The 18856-nt window shown below is 38.0% G+C and overlaps 1 protein-coding gene across 1 annotated transcript; it reads left to right on the forward strand.

The window, feature by feature from the left end:
• Positions 1-8853: 8853 nt before the first annotated feature.
• Positions 8854-17112, forward strand: c9h15orf39 (chromosome 9 C15orf39 homolog). Its single transcript, XM_065283272.2, has 4 exons — positions 8854-9154; positions 11197-14091; positions 15815-15851; positions 16930-17112. Exons 2-4 carry the CDS (start codon positions 11235-11237, stop codon positions 16979-16981), a joined length of 2946 nt encoding a protein of 981 aa, XP_065139344.1. The 5' UTR covers positions 8854-9154; positions 11197-11234; the 3' UTR covers positions 16982-17112.
• The last annotated feature ends 1744 nt before the right edge of the window (positions 17113-18856 follow it).

The following is an 18856-nucleotide window of genomic DNA, read 5'->3' on the forward strand; positions in this document are numbered from 1 at the left end:
AAAAAAAGTGGAATTATGTTTTTATTTTAGTTTCATATTTCAACTGAATGTTAGTATTAGGTAATACAAAAGTATATTCACAGTAATGCCATAGACAAACCTTTTTTGGTTCTCCAAAGAACCATTCAGTCAAAAGTTCTTAATAGGACCATTACTTTCTTACCTTTTATTGTCTAAAAACATTTAACCACTGCAGAGAACCTTTTCTGGACAGAAAGGTTCTTTGGATATTAATTAAGGTTCTTTATGGAACCATACAGCCAAAAATGGTCATTCTGTGGCATTGTGTAGTACCTTTCTTTTTAAGAGTGTTGTATCCCTATAATTGATCCTCAATTTTATAAGCACATATTAATGAAAAGCAGATGCTCCCATTTCAAAACAAATTCTCCAAAAGTCTAATGTAGTTTTAGGGTTAGGGTCAGTGCAGCTATAAAGACTGTTAGTTCATTTTCGCTGTATAATTGCTGTATAATATGGATCAATATTAGATAGATTAGTTTAAATATTAAAATGTATTAAGGTGTTGAGTTGTATCAAGCATGTAGTTGAATAGTAATCACCTTATAAAGAAACAGTTATTTACTTTGAATGAAAGTCTACCAAATTAATCTCTTCTCCACGAATAAGCTGGTGGGCGTTCTGGCGCAATGTGGGTATCGTTGCATCATCCAAGTGGTGGTTGAGAAAAATTACCTCTTAAATATGTAAAGCGCTTTGAGTGCTGCAGAAATGCGCTATATAAATGCAACAAATTATTATTATTATTATTATGATACACTCACCTAAAGGATTATTAGGAACACCATACTAATACTGTGTTTGACCCCCTTTCGCCTTCAGAACTGCCTTAATTTTGCCATTGATTCAACAAGGTGCTGAAACGATCTTTAGAAATGTTGGCCCATATTGATAGGATATCATCTTGCAGTTGATGGAGATTTGTGGGATGCACATCCACAGCATGAAGCTCCCGTTCCACCACATCCCAAAGATGCTCTACTGGGTTGAGATCTGGTGATTGTAGGGGCCATTTTAGTACCGTGAACTCATTGATATGTACAAGAAACCAATTTGAAATGATTTGAGCTTTGTGACATAGTGCATTATCCTGCATGTACATGGTGGTCATTAAGGGATGGACATGGTCAGCAACAATGCTCAGGTAGGCCGTGGGATTTAAACGATGCCCAATTGGCACTAAGGGGCTTAAGTGTGCCAAGAAAACGTCCCCCACATCATTACACCACCAGCCTGCACAGTGGTAACAAGGCATGATGGATCCATGCCCTCATTCTGTCTACGCCAAATTCTGACTCTACCATCTGAATGTCTCAACAGAAATCGAGACTTATCAGACCAGGCAACATTTTCTTCAACTGTCCAATTTTGGTGAGCTCGTGCAAATTGTAGCCTCTTTTTCCTATTTGTAGTGGAGATGAGTGGTACCCGGTGGGGTCTTCTGCTGTTGTAGCCCATCCGCCTCAAGGTTGTGCGTGTTGTGGCTTCACAAATGCTTTGCTGCATACCTCGGTTGTAACAAGTGGTTATTTCAGTCAAAGTTGTTCTTCTATCAGCTTGAATCAGTCGCCTCATTCTCCTCTGATGTCTAGCATCAACAAGGCATTTTTGCCCACAGGACTGCCGCATACTTTCACACTTTTCTTTGTAAACCCTAGAAATTGTTGTGCGTGAAAATCCCAGTAACTGAGCAGATTGTGAAATACTCAGACTGGCCCATCTAGGACCAACAACCATGACACGCTCAACTTTCCCATTCTGACATTCAGATTGGAGTTCAGGAGATTGTCTTGACCAGGATCACATCCCTAAACGCATTGAAGCAACTGCCATGTGATTGGTTGATTAGATAATTGCATTAATGTAAAATTGAACAGATGTTCCTTATAATCCTTGGTGAGTGTATAATCAGAGGAAGAAGCCTTAGTTTTATTATGTATTCAGAAGAAAATCAAAAGAAACAAAAGTCTGGGAATGTTTAAATCTTTACATTTATGGTTCTTTTGGAAACTTAAATAAATCCTAAATGTGTGATTATTTTTAAAATCATAGTTCTGTTTTGCCTTAGCCACAATTATAGAAAGCCAATTTGCTTAATAAAACAATGCTAGTGAGCTGGCTAAAAAAACTACCAAAAGAAAATGTAAAACACCTTAAAATAAGATAATTTTCCACTGTTTAAAAAGGTTTTAAAATTAATTTTCAGATTAACTACAGGCGTCTCAACTTTGTTTATGTGAGCAATAAATAACATATATAAAACTGTTATGATCAGTCCTGAAGAAAAAACACATGACTATAAGTTTATGCAACCGGCCACTGGAACTCCTCTTTGCAAGAGATTTCTGTCTATGATATAGAAGAGACTGTCATATACCCTGCTAAGATGTTTGGTAAACATGTCTTTGGGGTTAGAAAAGGCTGTATCTGTGTCACTTTTATGTAAAAGGATTGATAACATCCTGCTAATGTGTGTCTAAAGAGAAACAGCTTATCCCGAGAAAGCAGACGCAGTTGAAAAAAAATAGCTTTTCTGGACCAGTGTTACACTGTAACTTTTTGGCCAGATATAAACCTGTTAAATGTGATGTTATAATAACATCGAACAAATATTTTCCTAGCATTTTAATACGTTCTTAAATATTTGACTACAACAGGAGAGCTTTTTTTGTTTATAAATTTGTTGTTTCCATGAGGTTTCTGTTATGACAACTTGGGGCATGTTGTCACAAAAGTTAAAAAGATAAATGTGTTATATTAATATATTATAATATACAAAATCCTTTGATAAATGTTCACTGAAGTATAGAATGTGACAACTAGCCCCTGTCTCCCCCATATGTAATTGATAGGATGATGCCTACATTTTCACACTTATTTAATGCCCATACTGTATTAAAGATAGGTTATTTGTTTTTTGTTTGGACATTCACTTCATTCGAATTTGTTTTGCAAAACACCTGAGATGTTGTCATCAGATGTAGTCATTGCTGATTTACACATGATTCCTTGTACGCTTGCTGTGACTTGTCCTCTTGTCATTGGCTGCCAGGACAGAATTTTAAAGCAAACGCCCCAGCAGGAAGAGAGATGTTTATCAGGCGTTGCTAGAAATGAGTGACATCAAAGAGCTGGGTATAATGGGAGGTTCCTATCTCTCTGCATACTAAATGAGTTTTTTATCATGTAGACAGCGCTGATCTGTATCAGTCAATTCAGTTCATTAAAATTCTCGTTGCAAAGGTGTATCATTAACAGATCCGTTCACATCCTCCCCCTGTATTCTTTCAAAACCTTTAAGAGCAACAGAAAATCTGTTTAATTGTAAAAAAATATTTTGCTTGTTAAGAGTATATCATCATCAAAATAAAAAAGATTTTCCATTATAGTTTTCAAATGAAAGCACAAAGGACTGGCACACTGATGCAGGGCTCAGGTGTACCCCAACAGATTGCTTGATGCTGGAGGTGTCAGTAAGGTTGAATAAACACTTGTCACGTTTCCTGCTTGTTTTCCTTTGGGAATGTTGACAGGCTCATGGTGCTACTTCCCCAGGTAGCAGAAAGGTAATACAGACATGGCTGATGTAACTCTACAGCTGAGTGAACTCATAGTAGCTATTAACACCAGGTCCTGGCCTGACAAGGTTTCATTTTGTTTAGATGTCACATGTTTTGAGTAAACACATGCAAAACGACCTAGAATATTAGCTGTGAACTCACTCAGCGAATAATAAAATACTTGCTTGTCTAAAGACAAACACTAAGGCCTGTTTCACAAACAAGGCTTAGCTAAATCCAGGACTAGCCTTTAGTTAAATTAAGATGTTTAAGCATTTTTAATAAACATACCTAAGAAAAGGACATTACTGGTGTGTATCCTGAGACAAATCATGGCACTGGATTTTTAAAATAAATTATTTTCAACTCAAACTGTGAAACCAGGGCTAAGTGTGTCTGATCATTCTTGATTTCTTTTTTATTATTCACTTACATTTCCTATTATATACAGCTATGTATGCATATATTTTTTTATTTGATCCTCGTGTACATGCATACACTCAATATAAAGCACTTTGTAAACTCAAAAAAAGATAAAAAAAAACAAATAAAGCTTTATTTAGGAAATATGAAACGCATTGTAATACATAGGAATAGGTAAAGATCATATAGTGGCTTATCATAAAAATCTGACTTCCCAGCAAGCAAAAACCAAGACGTTGAAATGATAGCTAACTATAGACCCGATATAGACCGGCTATGAGTAACCCACTTCTACCCTAAATAGCCTTGAATTTGGTTACGTGGCATTTTTGCCAAAATAACTTGAAGATATGATATTCCAACATGTAAGTCAACAGGTATTCAAGGTCTTTGCTTTCATTTGTTTTAAACTTAAATGTATCGTCTATTCTTGGGCTATGGTAGACGTCTATTAGATTTTCACTGACAGCCCAAATTTAGCCTGGTTTTAGCCCAAATTGCTTGCTGGGTTTTTCCATGTTTAAGTGCTATAAGATAATTGGGTCCCCAGTGCTTATATCAACCTAGAAAATGTGAAAAAGATCAACCCAGTAACTTAGTTTTGATAAACCATTTTCTGCAAGCATGTGAAAAAATAGGTCATTAAAATTTGGCTCCCCTTGTGATGTCAGAAGGGGACAATAACACCCCTTAATCTGCACTATCCAACCACGGCACTGCCATTTAGTCCAGAGATCAGCTTATTTGCTTTAAAAAGGACACAACCAAAAACGACATGTTTGCGTACACCTAAAGTGGCAATTTTAACATGGTATCATAAATGATCTATGTGGTATTTTGAGCTAAAACTTCACAAAAGGGACACCAAAGATTTATTTGACATCTTAAAAAAGTCTTGTGAATTGTCCCCTTTAAGCATTGTGTCTATTTTACCATCTTCATTTACAATTCAGTTCTGATCTGCCTGATAAGCGTTGCGGTTATTGACTTTTACTTGGCTCTTTGTTTGCTTTTGTTTGCTTCCTTGTACGAAGACAGCATTTAACACTAAAGATGCCATTACTGTCCTTTATGTGCATAGCTGACAGTAAATATAAATATGTGAGGATGTGTAAATATGTGAAAAATTCTTACTTTTCAGTGTGTAATTTAAATGAAATAAGTTGTCAAACATGTCACCAGTCACAAAAAGACACATTAGTTATGACTCTACACTAATCAGAATATATTAACATATTATGTTTTTTCATGCAAATCTAATAGCATTGTTTTTATGTTCTATTGTATAGAGAGAATGCACAAGACAATAAATGAAGAACTATTGACATGTGCCAGTTGGCTGTAACATGCAATGCTATGGTAACTGGAAACGCCTGACACTTTGGGAATTCTGCGGAGACCCTGCTCTTACGAAAAGGCTACACCTAGGGGAGCATAAAATCTTACAGAGGATACAATCTAGATCATGCAATTGCTATCTCAATGGGCAAACAATTAGTCACAGTTGACAGATAGTGGATTTAGTACAATAAAACAAAATGAACTTGTTCTTGGATAGACAAACAATAATAATCAGAACGCAGACACCAAAACAAACAAAAATTATAACACAGGTATCTTTAAGATAGTGGCTGCATTAGTAAGGCACAATATGGTTCACTCAAGCACAACAGTAATATAAACAGATGACCCAGTTCTGGACTCCTATACCAATTATGGTCAACCATTAACTTCAGCAGGAAGACTGGCTACAATAAACAGCTAAAGTAACTTATCTCTGCCATCTGTGTTGTGTCAAAACCAAATTGCAGAAATGCCTGTTGTCTTGCAGCCACAAATCACAATCGAACCCAGACTGGATTAACTGCTATTAAGTCAGCATAAGGCAATCACGGGAATGAGAAGTAACCATGTGCGTTAAATGAGGTAACCAAGGTACTTCACTATTATTTTTGATGTAATAATGGTTAATAAATATAAGTGCATGATTATGAAAAGTGTTTCTGTTAAAATTATGGGTGAAGAGAAAAGCAAGCTGGTTGTTTTTGTGCTATTGTTATAAAGAATTTAAGGAGGAAAAGGCCGAGCGTATAGATAAGAGGGGCCAAGGCCATGAGAATGAAAGGATGAGGGGGGGTCACCTAGAGAGATAGGTATTGTGAAACAATTCTTGAAGACTTCTGAAAGGTTTTTTCTTTTATGCATTTGGCAGACACTTAAATTCTCAGCTGTGCATTGAAGCTTTGTACAGTATATTATCATTATGTGTGATCTCTGAGATTGAGCTCCATATATAAACGTTAAAGTTTCCACATTACTGCATTGTAAAACTAAAGCTGTGTATCTTATACATTTGAAGTGAATATGTAAATCATTTCTATTTATCTCAATACAGCACTCCTTTATAGTGCTGTGAAATACATGGTCATGTGCAATCACATCTGAAACAGATAAATGGTGTTTCAGACAAAGTCTACAATGTTATAAATACGGGCAACTTTATCTTTTCAATGTTTCTGTTTCTTATCTTGGCCAAATGCTTGAGAAAATATTTTGTTACCAAATGCACCCCAGAACTGTCGCTGTGTATTGTCTAGTAGTGGTCTAGTAGATCCTCAGTTTACCACAGCATAAGAGAAGTACATGCAATAATAGATTAGAATAGAATTTCCCTTAATGCAATCTAAAAAGTTTAATCTTGCCCCTGGATTTCATCCTTTTTTATAGCTGCTTCAACATCACGATAAGCGAGGACCCTTATTGTATACAGCTACAGGGTATTATCCTTCCCACTGGCAATGTTTGGGTTACCTATCAGCTCTGTTATGAGTTTTAACAGGAAGGATGGGGTCGGTCATAATGTTCAGTATGTGCAATCATCACGTGTGTAAAGGGGAACGTGAGTGGTTGCAGGTCTTGGCAAATATTAACATCTCCGATGTATGCTGATTCATAAGTGTCTGACAATTTGGTTTGAGGAATCTTCTTCTCCTGGTCATGGGACCTAAACTTGTTCACTGGTTTCCTGTTTCATAATGTTCTGAATTAATTGTGTAAGAATGATGGATTTCTCTTGTTTAAAATGACTTTTGTCTTGTTTTACTTCTATTATGTCTTGCAGTTTCATTCTGTTTAAAATTAAGGTGCTTCGTGATGCCACAGAAGAACTATTATTGGCTAAATGGTTCTTTAAAGAACCTTTAACATCCAAAGAACCTTTATGTTTTAAAAAAAGGTTCTTTAGATTATGACTGAATTGTTCTTTAAAAAAAAATGTAATCTGTTTTACCTTTTAAGCATCCCGTTTTAAGAGTCTATCTCAACATGATCTTTGTCCTAACATTTTGTTAGAGTAAGCATGATGACAACTTGAAACATCTGCGTCTGTTTCAGGACAGACAAATAGGGAAGTATTACATTCCTCTAAACAGACATATTGAATGAATGTCAGGGCTCAGAGGCTAAGATGTTCTTAGTTCTAGATGGCAACAATCAAACCTTATTGCTCACAACAATAAAGTTGAAACACCTGCAGTTTGTCTGAGAATTCCTTTGAAAGCTCACATTTTTACAGTTGCAAACCAATGATCTCATTATCAGATGTTTTACACTTTCATTTTTGGCAATTTCTCACTAAGTCCACCATCATTATTTTGTAGACTTTCTAATTGTGGTGCAAATGAAACTTCACCATTATTTACAAAATAATAAAAAATTCAGACATTAATGGTTACAAGATTAGTTCCCTGCAAACTTTTTGATTTTTCTAGTGATTGATTACATGCACGGTGTGTGAGCGTGCACAATAGGTAACCAAAACAAAACTTTCCCCTCAGCCTCTAAGTGTAAATGCATTGACTAAGTAAAAATAAAGAAAGCGTATAAGTGCATATACATATACATACATATATATGCACATATATATATATAAAGAAGAGTCCAGTTTATCTTAGTAAAGGGCCATTTCCTATTTCATTCATTATAAGACAAGCTATTCAGTTAACCAAGCAACCGCAGGCTCACAGTTGATGTTCCACTCAGAGATGCACAAATGGGCAGGTAAAACATGATGAACCACATTTCCTGTCTACTATGCATGTTCTAGTCTAGATAGTGGCTCAATCTGATTTAGATTTTAATTTAAAGTTTGACATATATCCCACAATGTAGCATATAGCCTATATACTCCGAAAGAAGGGTGCAAGATAGGGATCTTTACAATAATGCAATTTTTGGTTCTCCAAAGAAGCTTTTTAAAAATCTGTTTAAAGTATGTGGAAAACCATACCACTTCAAAACCATACAGCCAGACAAAGGTCATTTTAGGATCCTTTATTTTTAAGAATAAACCCCTCCTCAGAAATACAGATGTAACAGCCGTCCAAAAGCGTGAGCCCAAATTAAAATGTAATATATTATTGCAAGAATGTTATTGTCCTTACAAAAAAAATGTATCTAATAAAATGGTATTTTACTGAGACAATATGGGCATTCAGTCAATTATATGATATATATATCATGTATCAAATTAAACAAAACACGTCTTAACATCTTATTAGTTGGATAATTACAATAATAGTGATATTAACCGAATCAAAACAAAACTTTGATTCAAAGCGACCTACATTGCATTACAAGTCATAAAGAAGGAACACAGTGTGTGTTTTTTGGGGTTTGAACTCGTGACCTTTTGTGCTAATAACGCAATGCTCTCCCATTTGACCTAGAAACACTTCTCTTTATGTGTTAATTTTTGCTAAATTGCAATCATTTCTATACTTTATGCGTGTATTTTGAACTACATATAAATATAAACACATCTGCATTAGTAACGGATCACCGCAGACAGTCGTTGACCACACTCGGTTATGGTTTAACAGCTGCCGCCTGTATGATGAAGCCCCGCCCACTGTGTATTGTCGCCTTCTCATTGGAGAAATGTTTTGCCACCGACATACTTCGACTGGCACTAGCAAATAATCTTTCGGAAAATAAGTCCTAAAACAGCGGCGGTCCTCGTGTTTGTGGTATGTGTGCTCAGTGCTCTTCAGTACAGTATTTCATCCCAAGCTTTCGGATCATACTTTTGATGCTTCAGCTGACATGGATTGATGTGGACGGGAATTCAGACTCCAAAATCAGGGCATAAGGTGAGTTCATCGGTTGGTTCCATGTTTAAAAAGTGAATTTACTATTTAACGTAGAGAATGGACGTTGTTTTGATTGAGAACGCTTAATGCGTCGATTAAAGCTGACTTTTGTATTTGGCACGAGTTTGCAGTTTGCTACTGCGTTATGGAGACCACGTGAGATCAGTTGCCGCTTGTCATCAGTTGCAGCAATTTATAATGATCAAGTCGTACGGGAAACTTTTAAAACATGTCTTTTAAAATACGTGGATTACGAGATATCCTCTTAAAGTCTCTGGTTTTGTGGTGTTTCGAACTTTCGTTTCGCCATATAAAAGTGGTTAGTTGAGTTAAATGTTGACGGAAGTTTACCAAAATATCCGAAAGCGTGTCCAAAATGGTCTCTCCCCATAATACACATTTGCATGGATAAATTTGCATGTCACACGTACGCATTAGAGTCGTTGAGTTTGTCAGTGTGTGCAATGTGTGCGTTAAACTATTTTATATATAGATATATATTTAAGTAAATTTTTTTTAATCTATGGTCTTTATCAAAACACTAATGCTATAATAGTTTTGCTCTAATGGTTATTTAAGGTGCCGTCTAGAAAGGTGGTTCACTAGGTTTTTACACACAGCCATAGTATGCTGAAAGATGGCAAGGATTATTTCATCAGTTTGAGACCTCTGGGTGGCTTCACCAGGGGAATCTCTCCACCACTGATAAACCACTGAAGTCCCAGCTTCACTGTCATTCTCAACCCACGCGTGTTTTTCTCCTGTGAGCATCATTATACCCTCCGTGTACACTTCAGGGAATAAGTTCACCTGTTTGACGTCTTTTATCTTGTACAGACACTACTGTATTCTTTATAAACATGTTCCAGAATGAAAGGTCATTTAGAATATCTAGGTCTTTGTAGAATAGTTTGAGAGTGATGTGCATAAGAAGCCAAGGAAATGTATCAGCCTTGAACTCTTGATTCACCATTTATGCAAATCATATCTCAATGCTTCAAGAAATCTTGGAAAGGTTCCATTTGCCAAAATATCAACTTTATTATTCTTTTTGGTAGCCCTTATTGTCCCCGCCCCCATTATTATTTATTAATTTTACCTCATAGGGACAGTTTCCCGGACGGGGCTTATCCCAGTCCCAGACTAAAATGCATGCCTTAATTTTAAGGTTTGTTTGTAAAAACTACTTAACTGTCCTAATATAACTAAGGCCTAGTCCTAGATTAATCTAAACTGTGTGATGCAAAGTGATTGATCAGTGGTTTAGTAATCTTTACGGTGTTTATATAAAACATACCATGTATTTAAACCATGCATGTGAGAAAATACACCATAAAGTGGTCGGTCTTTGAAAACGAGCCAAAAGAATTGTAAACCATATGACATCATTGTTTACCAACTAGATTAAGGGCTATATATATGAATGAGATTGTTAGATGACATGCAGCTTTGTTTTCTTGAGCAATAAACTTTTAATATTGGCACCTGGAATCTAAATCTTTGAGTAATTTTTTAAAATTTGTATATATTATGTGCTGTAATTAAAAATACAATAATAACAGTTAATGGTAAAATCCATAAATAAATAAACCCATATATGTAATATATCTTAACTATTTTTCCTAGGTGAACCCAAAGTGTATTTAACATTTTTGTGTTTACATCTTATTAACCCACAAAAGTGCAAGATGCGCCTGCATGCAAAGAAAGTAAGGTGCACCTCCTGTTGAAAAGCAGAAAGGTGTGCCTGTTTTTTCTTGTTGTGGTTGCTGGTCACATATTTCTTTGATGTTTGAAGAAAAGTGCCACCCTGACATTTGTGTCAAAATAATTTGTTAGGGGGTGTGTTTTGTGGAAACCACAGAAAGGAAGGTACTGCTGATTAGATTTATAACCACAGAGGTGAAGCAGGGTGACTGTTTACAAAAAATATTCATCTCGCTCTCAGCAGCATTCATATTCCAAAGGTGCAAAGCGTGTAATTAAGAAACAAACCATTGCAATCTTAACTGATGTTGTTTATTTGTCATTTTCTTTCATAGCTATGATTTAGCTGGGTGAAACCCAGAGCTGGGAGTCCATGATGAGCAGCAACCAGGGGCGGAGCTTAATCAACCCTTTAGTTCAAAGTAAGATGGAAGGAGCCATTGGCACCATAATCCCTCCGGGTCTTCCGAAAGCAGATAGCTTGTCACATTATTCCCATGACAAATCTCTACCAATACCCCGAGGCTACTTCTCTTACTCTCTCAATGGACAAGATGCCCTTGACTTGAATTGTCTGTGGGACTCTCCTAAGACTTGTGTAAGAAATGGATCAAGCCCAGGGATCCATCCATCAGCCACCGAGGGCATTTACAGGCCTGAAAATATATCTTTCTCTATGGATGCTGGTGGTCGCCCTGTCGGACCCCAAGAGTTGGCTGCGAAGCAAAGGTTGGCTTATTATGTCAACAGTCCAAGACATCACAGTCCCAGAGCTGCTGGGGTCATCTCACCGGTGGCTGCTCCGAAGGGTCACATTAGAGTATCGGGAATATCTTCCACAGATGGGGAAGGCTGTGTTGGATTGGCCGTTCCAAAACCCGTGTACGGTCATAGCCCCTGCTGCACTGAGCGTGGATGCACTGCGGGGCATACATATGCCGATGAACACGGGCCGCATAGGATGTCCCCTCGCGTGTATGAGGACGAATGGGCTGCACATTTTAACCGCCTGGCATACCTGCATAAAAAGGGCCAGGAGGCGTTGGCACAACAGAGGGTTTTGCATTTAGAGCGTGGTGCGGAGGGAATACCATTAAAGGATGGAAAGACTGTGGGTTACCATGGTATCAGATCAAATGGGCCTGGGCGATCGCTTCCTTTAATGGAACCGAGCCATAGCAGCTATACCTATAACACCACACATCCATTTATTGGTTCCACGTCCGAGTACTGTCAGCGTGCCCCAGTCCCCCTACAAATACACAGAGGTCTTTCGCCTGGTTATGACCCGAGGACATTGACACATCATACTGTTTCCTCTAAAGTATATCAGGATCGTCCTCACATTTCTAAATATACACAGATGCCTCCATGTTCCAGTGTCTACTACCCTCAGAGTCAAATGGAGGCTTATCGAGCAGATCCTAATGTTGTTACAGATGATCATGCACGGCAACATCACATGGCTCACTTTCATTCCCCCCGGCAACATGTAACCAATATGCCAACTTCTTGCCCTGTTGTTCCTCCCCACCATCCACTGATACCAAAATTTCCTACACACCCTGTGTATGGAGTGCGTTTAAATAGTAACCAGACATCACTGCATGAGAAGCAGTGTTCACCTATACACATGCACCAATCTGAACGACCACTTGATTTCTCTGTACGAAGGGTGCAGACACCTGACTCCCCTCGGGAACTTTGTAGACAGTCTGGAACTCCCGGGGCTTTCCATCCCACACCGGGTCACTACAGACGTCTTAATAGCACAGCTACAGAGAGGTCTGAGGGGGCTGGAACCGGCTTTGTTGGGGATGGCTGTAAAGATTTTACCAATATTCCCAAATCCCATGAAGAGCTTCTTAAGAAAAGAAACAGAGGCGAAACCGAAAGTGGTAGTGAAGTTGACGCATCGAGTAAAAAGCAAAAGACTGAAACGGCCTCTGAGCAGCCAGATGAGCCTCAGTCCCCATCTGTTCCACCAATGCCGGTCATTAATAAAGTTTTTAGTTTAGCTCCTTATAAAATTTATTTTGAAGCCACAGGTATGTTGCCCTCACAAGGGAATTCAAAAAGTCCACAGGCTGACGCTACACAGCTTAAGCAAGAGCCAAATATTCAAAGTAGAGATATAGAAGCAAATTCAGGTGAAAATGACCTCAGCCCGAAACCTGAAGCTTCACCAGCTAACAGTAACGGTCTGTGTGGAGTGGACGAGATTGTAAAGATCAAAAAGGAAAAACCGGATCCAGATGAAACTGCTTATCAGTCGGATATGAAAGTTTGTGTGATAGAGGAAATTAATCACAGTTCGGTCAAAGAGGAGCAAGGGGAGTTGGACTCAAGCATATCTGGCTCTGTGCCTGACCACATTGTGATAAAAAGTGATGTGGAAGAGGACAGCAATCCACCCATAGAAGAAAAATCTGAATCTTCAGCCTGTAAAACAGAGCATCCTGTGGAAAATGGTGTGGGATCTGATCCAGTTCCTACGTTGCCCTCAACCCCACCAGTTCAACCTCCATTAACTAAATTCTCCCTAGATAAAATCCCACTTCATTGCCTTAAGTTGTCCAATTATAAGATAGTCATCCCCGAGGTCCTAAAAGCTCCAGTGTCCCAACCTGTTGTGCTTCCTCAGTCTCCTGTAGAGGCAAAGCCTACCGCAAGCAGTAAACAAGCCCGTCATCAGTTTATGGAGCTTCACCAGTCCCTCTGTAGACTTATGTATACCTTTGTTACTCGTACTCCATGTCAAGAGCTCAGGGATTGGTTATGTAAAATGGACCTTCGAGAATCGGTCTCTCATTCAAGCAAAGCCCAGCGAGTGTCTTGCCTCATAGGGTCGAAAATAAGGGAAGTGTGGCTAAAAAGCGAAGAGATGGTGGTGACTCTTCAAAAGGTTGTCTTCCAGCTTCAAACGTACATCGAAAGTCACAGATGTCCCTTTCCTCATGTCATGAGGGCCGGTACTGTGTTCATTCCCATGCTGGTGGTGAAAGAGGTGCTGTTTCCTCAGGTTCAGGGCGCATTCATAGACCAGGTCCTGCAGGAACATCGGGTGGAGCTGAGACCCACCACCCTTTCAGAAGAGAGACAGCTGACTCAACTCCACCGAAAAGCTTTTTCCTCGAAACTTCGGAGGCTTTTGTCCCTAAAACACCTGCCAGATATCTACCCCGATGTTCTTAACCTCCTCTACTACGCCAGTGTCTGCAAGTACCTGGGTGAGTGCTGGATCTCTAGCAATAGCTTAAGTTCTTGATCATGAACAATAACGCATTATGAAAATATCTGGACTGCAACTCGGACTGTGAAAGCGATACTCCAGCCAAATATCAAAGTGACCCCATGATTTACTCACCCTCAAGCAATCCGAGATGCACCTGTCCATCATCTTTTAGACCAGGGGTGGGCATTCCTGGTCCTTGAGGGCCACTGTCCTGCAAAGTTAACTCCAACCCCAATCAAACACACCTTAATGTCATTTCCAACTTATACTGAAGCCTTTGATTGGGATTTTCAGGTGTGTTTGATTAGGGTTGGAGCTAAACTTTGGAGGATAGTGGCCCTCCAGGACCAGGAATGTCCACTCCTGTTTTAGATGAACACATTTGGAGCTATTTTAGTAAATGTCCTTGCTTTTCCAAGCTTATAATGGGGAAAAAATGGGATCAGGAAACAACTTCTGACTTTAAAGCCCAAACATGTGCATACGTAGACCTTTATTAACCTATTGGAGCCGTGTGGATTACATCTGTGAAGGATAAATGCATTTTTGGGGGGGTTAAATCAGAAGTTGATCCCTGTTTTCTACCATTATAAAGCTTGGAAGAGCAAGGACATTTACTAAAATTAATCCAAATGCGTTCATCTAAAAGATGATGGACATGCATCTCGGATTGCTTGAGGGTGAGTAAATCATGAGGTAATTTTGATATTTGTCTAGAGTATCCCTTTAAATTGCATAAAACCCCTTGAGGCTTCATTTACATATTCTATGGTGATGATGGTACCGTTTTGCTTAAGGCTGTTTAAAGTGTTTTTTTGGCACCGAACACATCCTAAACTCTTTTGAGGACACTGAAGTCATTAGATTAGAATTAGAAATTGTGGTATCATTTCATTTTGGCTTATGAGAGATTTCAGGTTCCTACTATTACTCAACTGTATTCAGCAATTACTGCATACAAATTTCCTGTATATTCTGGTTGTATTCTCATAAAGAAACAAAGAGATGTGCAGTCATGTAGTAAGATGACTTTTCTCAAACCTGCTTATTTCATAATTTAATCCATTATTGTATTAGTCATTTTGGAGCGGTTTCCTAGATGGGGCTTAAGCCTAGTCCCAGACTAACTTAAATGTTCGTGTTGTCTTGATAAAAAACAATATATCTTAAAATATATCAGTGCGAGTGTTGTGTCTAAAGATGTACACCAGTAGTGTTTATAAATTATGCTTTAAAAAAAAATGACTTAATATCCTAATTTAATTAAGGCCTAGTCCTGGCATAAACTAATCCCTGTCCGGGAATCCACCTCGTTTTAAGTTTGTGAAGCACTAGCAATATAAATATGTAAGTGAAACTTGTGTGTTGCTGTTTTTAGTAACTTTAAATTTCAGTTCCACATTTTTGAACTATGCAGAAGTATACGTGTCCTGCATCCAGTATTTCTGTCTGTGTGGCAGATTCTGGCTAAATGATTAATATTTATATGGAAAGGTTTAGTCCTTGTTTTTAAATGCAACAATTATATGAAGTACACTTTGATGAACATTTATTTAACGTATGATACATTTTGTTTTCTTATTTGATGTTAGGATCAGCTTTAGTACATACTTTTGGTAACTTCTCTTTTTTAATGTTTTTACTTTTTTTATTTTATTTACATTTTAATCATATTTTTGTCATACTTATTTTGATTTGATACACATTTGTTTTTGCAGATTCAACTGCTACAGATGGTGTCCAAAAATTGCCAAGGTACCTTCTTTTCCTTTGAAAACTTATTTTTTCTATGTTCACGCTCAATGGCAACCTTTCTTTTAAATTAGATTTATTGATAATACAGGGCATTGAAGTGCTCTTGCAGTGTCAGTCAGTTCCTTACTGGTGCAGTTTTGTTGCAGGTGTTTGCTTATCAGATAAAAGGTAGAACGGAACAGTGCTAAGGCTCGGGATATCTTTTAGTTTCCGATGCATAAATCTAGGGGGAAGGAAGTTGGTATTCATTCACCCGATGGGTGGGAGGTGTCATATATACTGCAGTAACGTTTTTCACACTTTTTTTTTAAATCTTTCAGATAGTATCTTTCAGACTATAGTCCATTTCTGTCTGTGTTATTTAGACTTTATTAAAGTTTTTTTTTTTTTGCAGAAAAATGGCATTTTTGCATAAAACATCATTTTGACTTTGAGTATTTCAAATAAAAAGTGATCTGGAAGGACTTTGCTGCCGTAACATGGCTGCAGGAGGCGCAATGATATTACGCAGTACCTGAAAGTAGTCCCCTGCTATTGGAAGTTACTAACGGGACTATTTTCGGCTGCTGCGTAATATCATTGCGCCTCTTGCAGCCATGTTACGGCAGCAAAGTCCTTGATTTTTACACCAGATTTAGAGTATAGTTCCTAGCCATGTCTGCCTAAAAAACACAAATTTTAATTTTCCGTTGGGTCTTAGTGTACATGTAACTACAGAAGATTCAAGTTTTAATTGGGGACAAATATCGAAACTCTTTGGTTATTTTTGAGTGTGATACTAATGGTATAATCAGATTCAATGGATTATGCTAAGCTATGCTAAAAGTAGTACACCCAGACCCGGAGATCAGCTGAATGGATTCCAAAAATGGTAAAAATGTAATATTTCGCTCTAGGGGAGCTAGAAAATTAGAATATTTTCAAAAAAAGTGGAGTGTCTCTTCAAGTCACTGTGGGAAAATAAAAAAAGAGCTGCCATTAAAATGAATAGTGACAAAATGCAAGAAAGTGTCTCTTGTGTCAGTTTAGAAATTATAATACTGAATTACAATTCAGTCTCCCTTTCCGTTTCTCACAGGGGCAAAAACCAACTTAACATGCAAGAGAGAGAGTACGGACAGCTCAGATGACTCCACTATGCGTGTAAATAGCCCAGATAAATTCTACCTCAAGTCCTCAACTGAAACCCCACGTGTGAACAACCTAGAAAACAGATATTGCCTGAAGACAAAGAAAGGCAGGGTAAAGATTTCCTCTAAAAGGAGATTTTTAGAAGAGACCAGTTCATCACAAGAGGAGGACTTAGTCGAGGAACCACAGAGATGGACCATCGTCAATACCTTTGAGACAGAAGAATGGGAAGTATCTCCTGTAGCTTTCAATGAGGGGGAAGGACATGTGGAGGTAAAGATTGAAGATGAAACTCTTGATATTGCTACATGGCGTCGACCTTTGACCTCTGATGACTTTTCTGAGAGCAGTGACGAGGAGACTGAGAGCAGATCATATCTGTCATATCAGAGCAACAGGTCCAGCTCTGCAGAATCTCAGGGCTTATCCAAAAGTTCCTCCGGCATGGTCCTCAAGCTGAGGAAAGTTTTTTTCAATGCGGGCCACAGAGGCAGAGTCACTCACTACCAGAACGTCACCGATACTTTGGAGGCTCAGGGAGGTTTGCGTGGCCATGAGAGATTCAGAACCGTCAACGGAGATCATTACAGAAAAAAGAAACCTGAAGCATCCTCGCACAAAAGACACCACACAGACCGATTGCGTAGTTCATACCCCCAGAACTGTTCTTATGTTTCCAAAAAACATCACTCAAAACGGATGCGCAGATGGGTTCTTCGTTCTGCCGCGCAGTCTGCCCGCTTGGCCGTGGAAAACCAATATCCTGACCTGGTGGGAAAGAGGATCCGGCATTTGTATGAGGAAAATGACAAAACGGAAGTGTGGTATAGAGGAGTGGTGCTGCGTATCCACGAGCCACATAGCAATCCACTGAAAACCGTGTTTGAGGTCAAATATGATAGTGAGCCTGAGTGGCGGTACTATCTTGAGCTGCTGTTAGATTACAAGAAAGGATGGTTGAAAGTGGAGGACTAAAAATTGATGGTGATACCTAGGTCTTTTTTTACGTTTTTAGGGTAGTAATAATTTTTGTCTGTTATGTAGTTTCTTTGCACTTTAGATATAAACTGAATCTATGACCAATGAACCTGTTTTTGTTTTTCAGACTTATACTTTAGGAATCTTATCCAACCAGACAACTTTAATTGTAGGTGACATCATATGCACCATGTGTTCAGATTTAACACGTACATTTTTGTATGTACTCATGTTCTGTCAGTGATGTTTCAGTGGTTAGCCAACATTTCAAGCAGTTATCATAATCAGTTACTGAAATTCCAAATAATCCACATTCCACTTGAGTGATTGGGATCAAAGGGAATGCTGTTTACAGATTTATTTTTATAACAGCTGCTGTCGTGTTTTATCATGTGTTTTTGATATTTGAAAAAAATCAATTTTTATATATAATATTTAAAAAAATAAAATTATTTGGCTTGTTTACATTTTACCTTGAGTTGTTCTTTTTTATATTTATTTTTATTTATATGTGTGGATATATAATAGATCGAGAGATTTATGTATCATAGATATTTGTATAGAAACTGATATAACTGTCGAGTATCCTAATATACCATATTTTAAGTTGAAAATTACAGATTAGCCCTATTTTTTTAGATGTCTCTAATTTTATGGTTGTGATTAGAAGGATACAGCTACGGCCAAAATCTCGCCGAACAGCGCTGTTGTCATTCTATCCTACCCCCAAACCTAAATCCAACATCTCGCGAGATTTGGGCGTAGCTGTATCCCCTCTAACCAGAACTTACCAGTTTTATAGATATTTTATCAATGTTGTTTTACTGATGAAAAATGGCATCCGTTAAGATTTGTCTCCCTCTTGTGGACATAAAACTGATATAGAGACAGAGCGC

Source organism: Paramisgurnus dabryanus, chromosome 9 (genome assembly GCF_030506205.2).
Source record: "Paramisgurnus dabryanus chromosome 9, PD_genome_1.1, whole genome shotgun sequence".
Taxonomy (NCBI): domain Eukaryota; kingdom Metazoa; phylum Chordata; class Actinopteri; order Cypriniformes; family Cobitidae; genus Paramisgurnus; species Paramisgurnus dabryanus.

What these genes read in the sequence shown, in the direction of transcription:
- c9h15orf39 (XM_065283272.2), top strand. Translation starts at nt 11,235, where the DNA reads ATGATGAGCAGCAACCAGGGGCGGAGCTTAATCAACCCTTTAGTTCAA. An exon ending in CAGTGTCTGCAAGTACCTGG is followed by an intron (nt 14,092 to 15,814) that starts GTGAGTGCTGGA and finishes TTGTTTTTGCAG; the next exon opens with ATTCAACTGCTACAGATGGT. An exon ending in GGTGTCCAAAAATTGCCAAG is followed by an intron (nt 15,852 to 16,929) that starts GTACCTTCTTTT and finishes CGTTTCTCACAG; the next exon opens with GGGCAAAAACCAACTTAACA.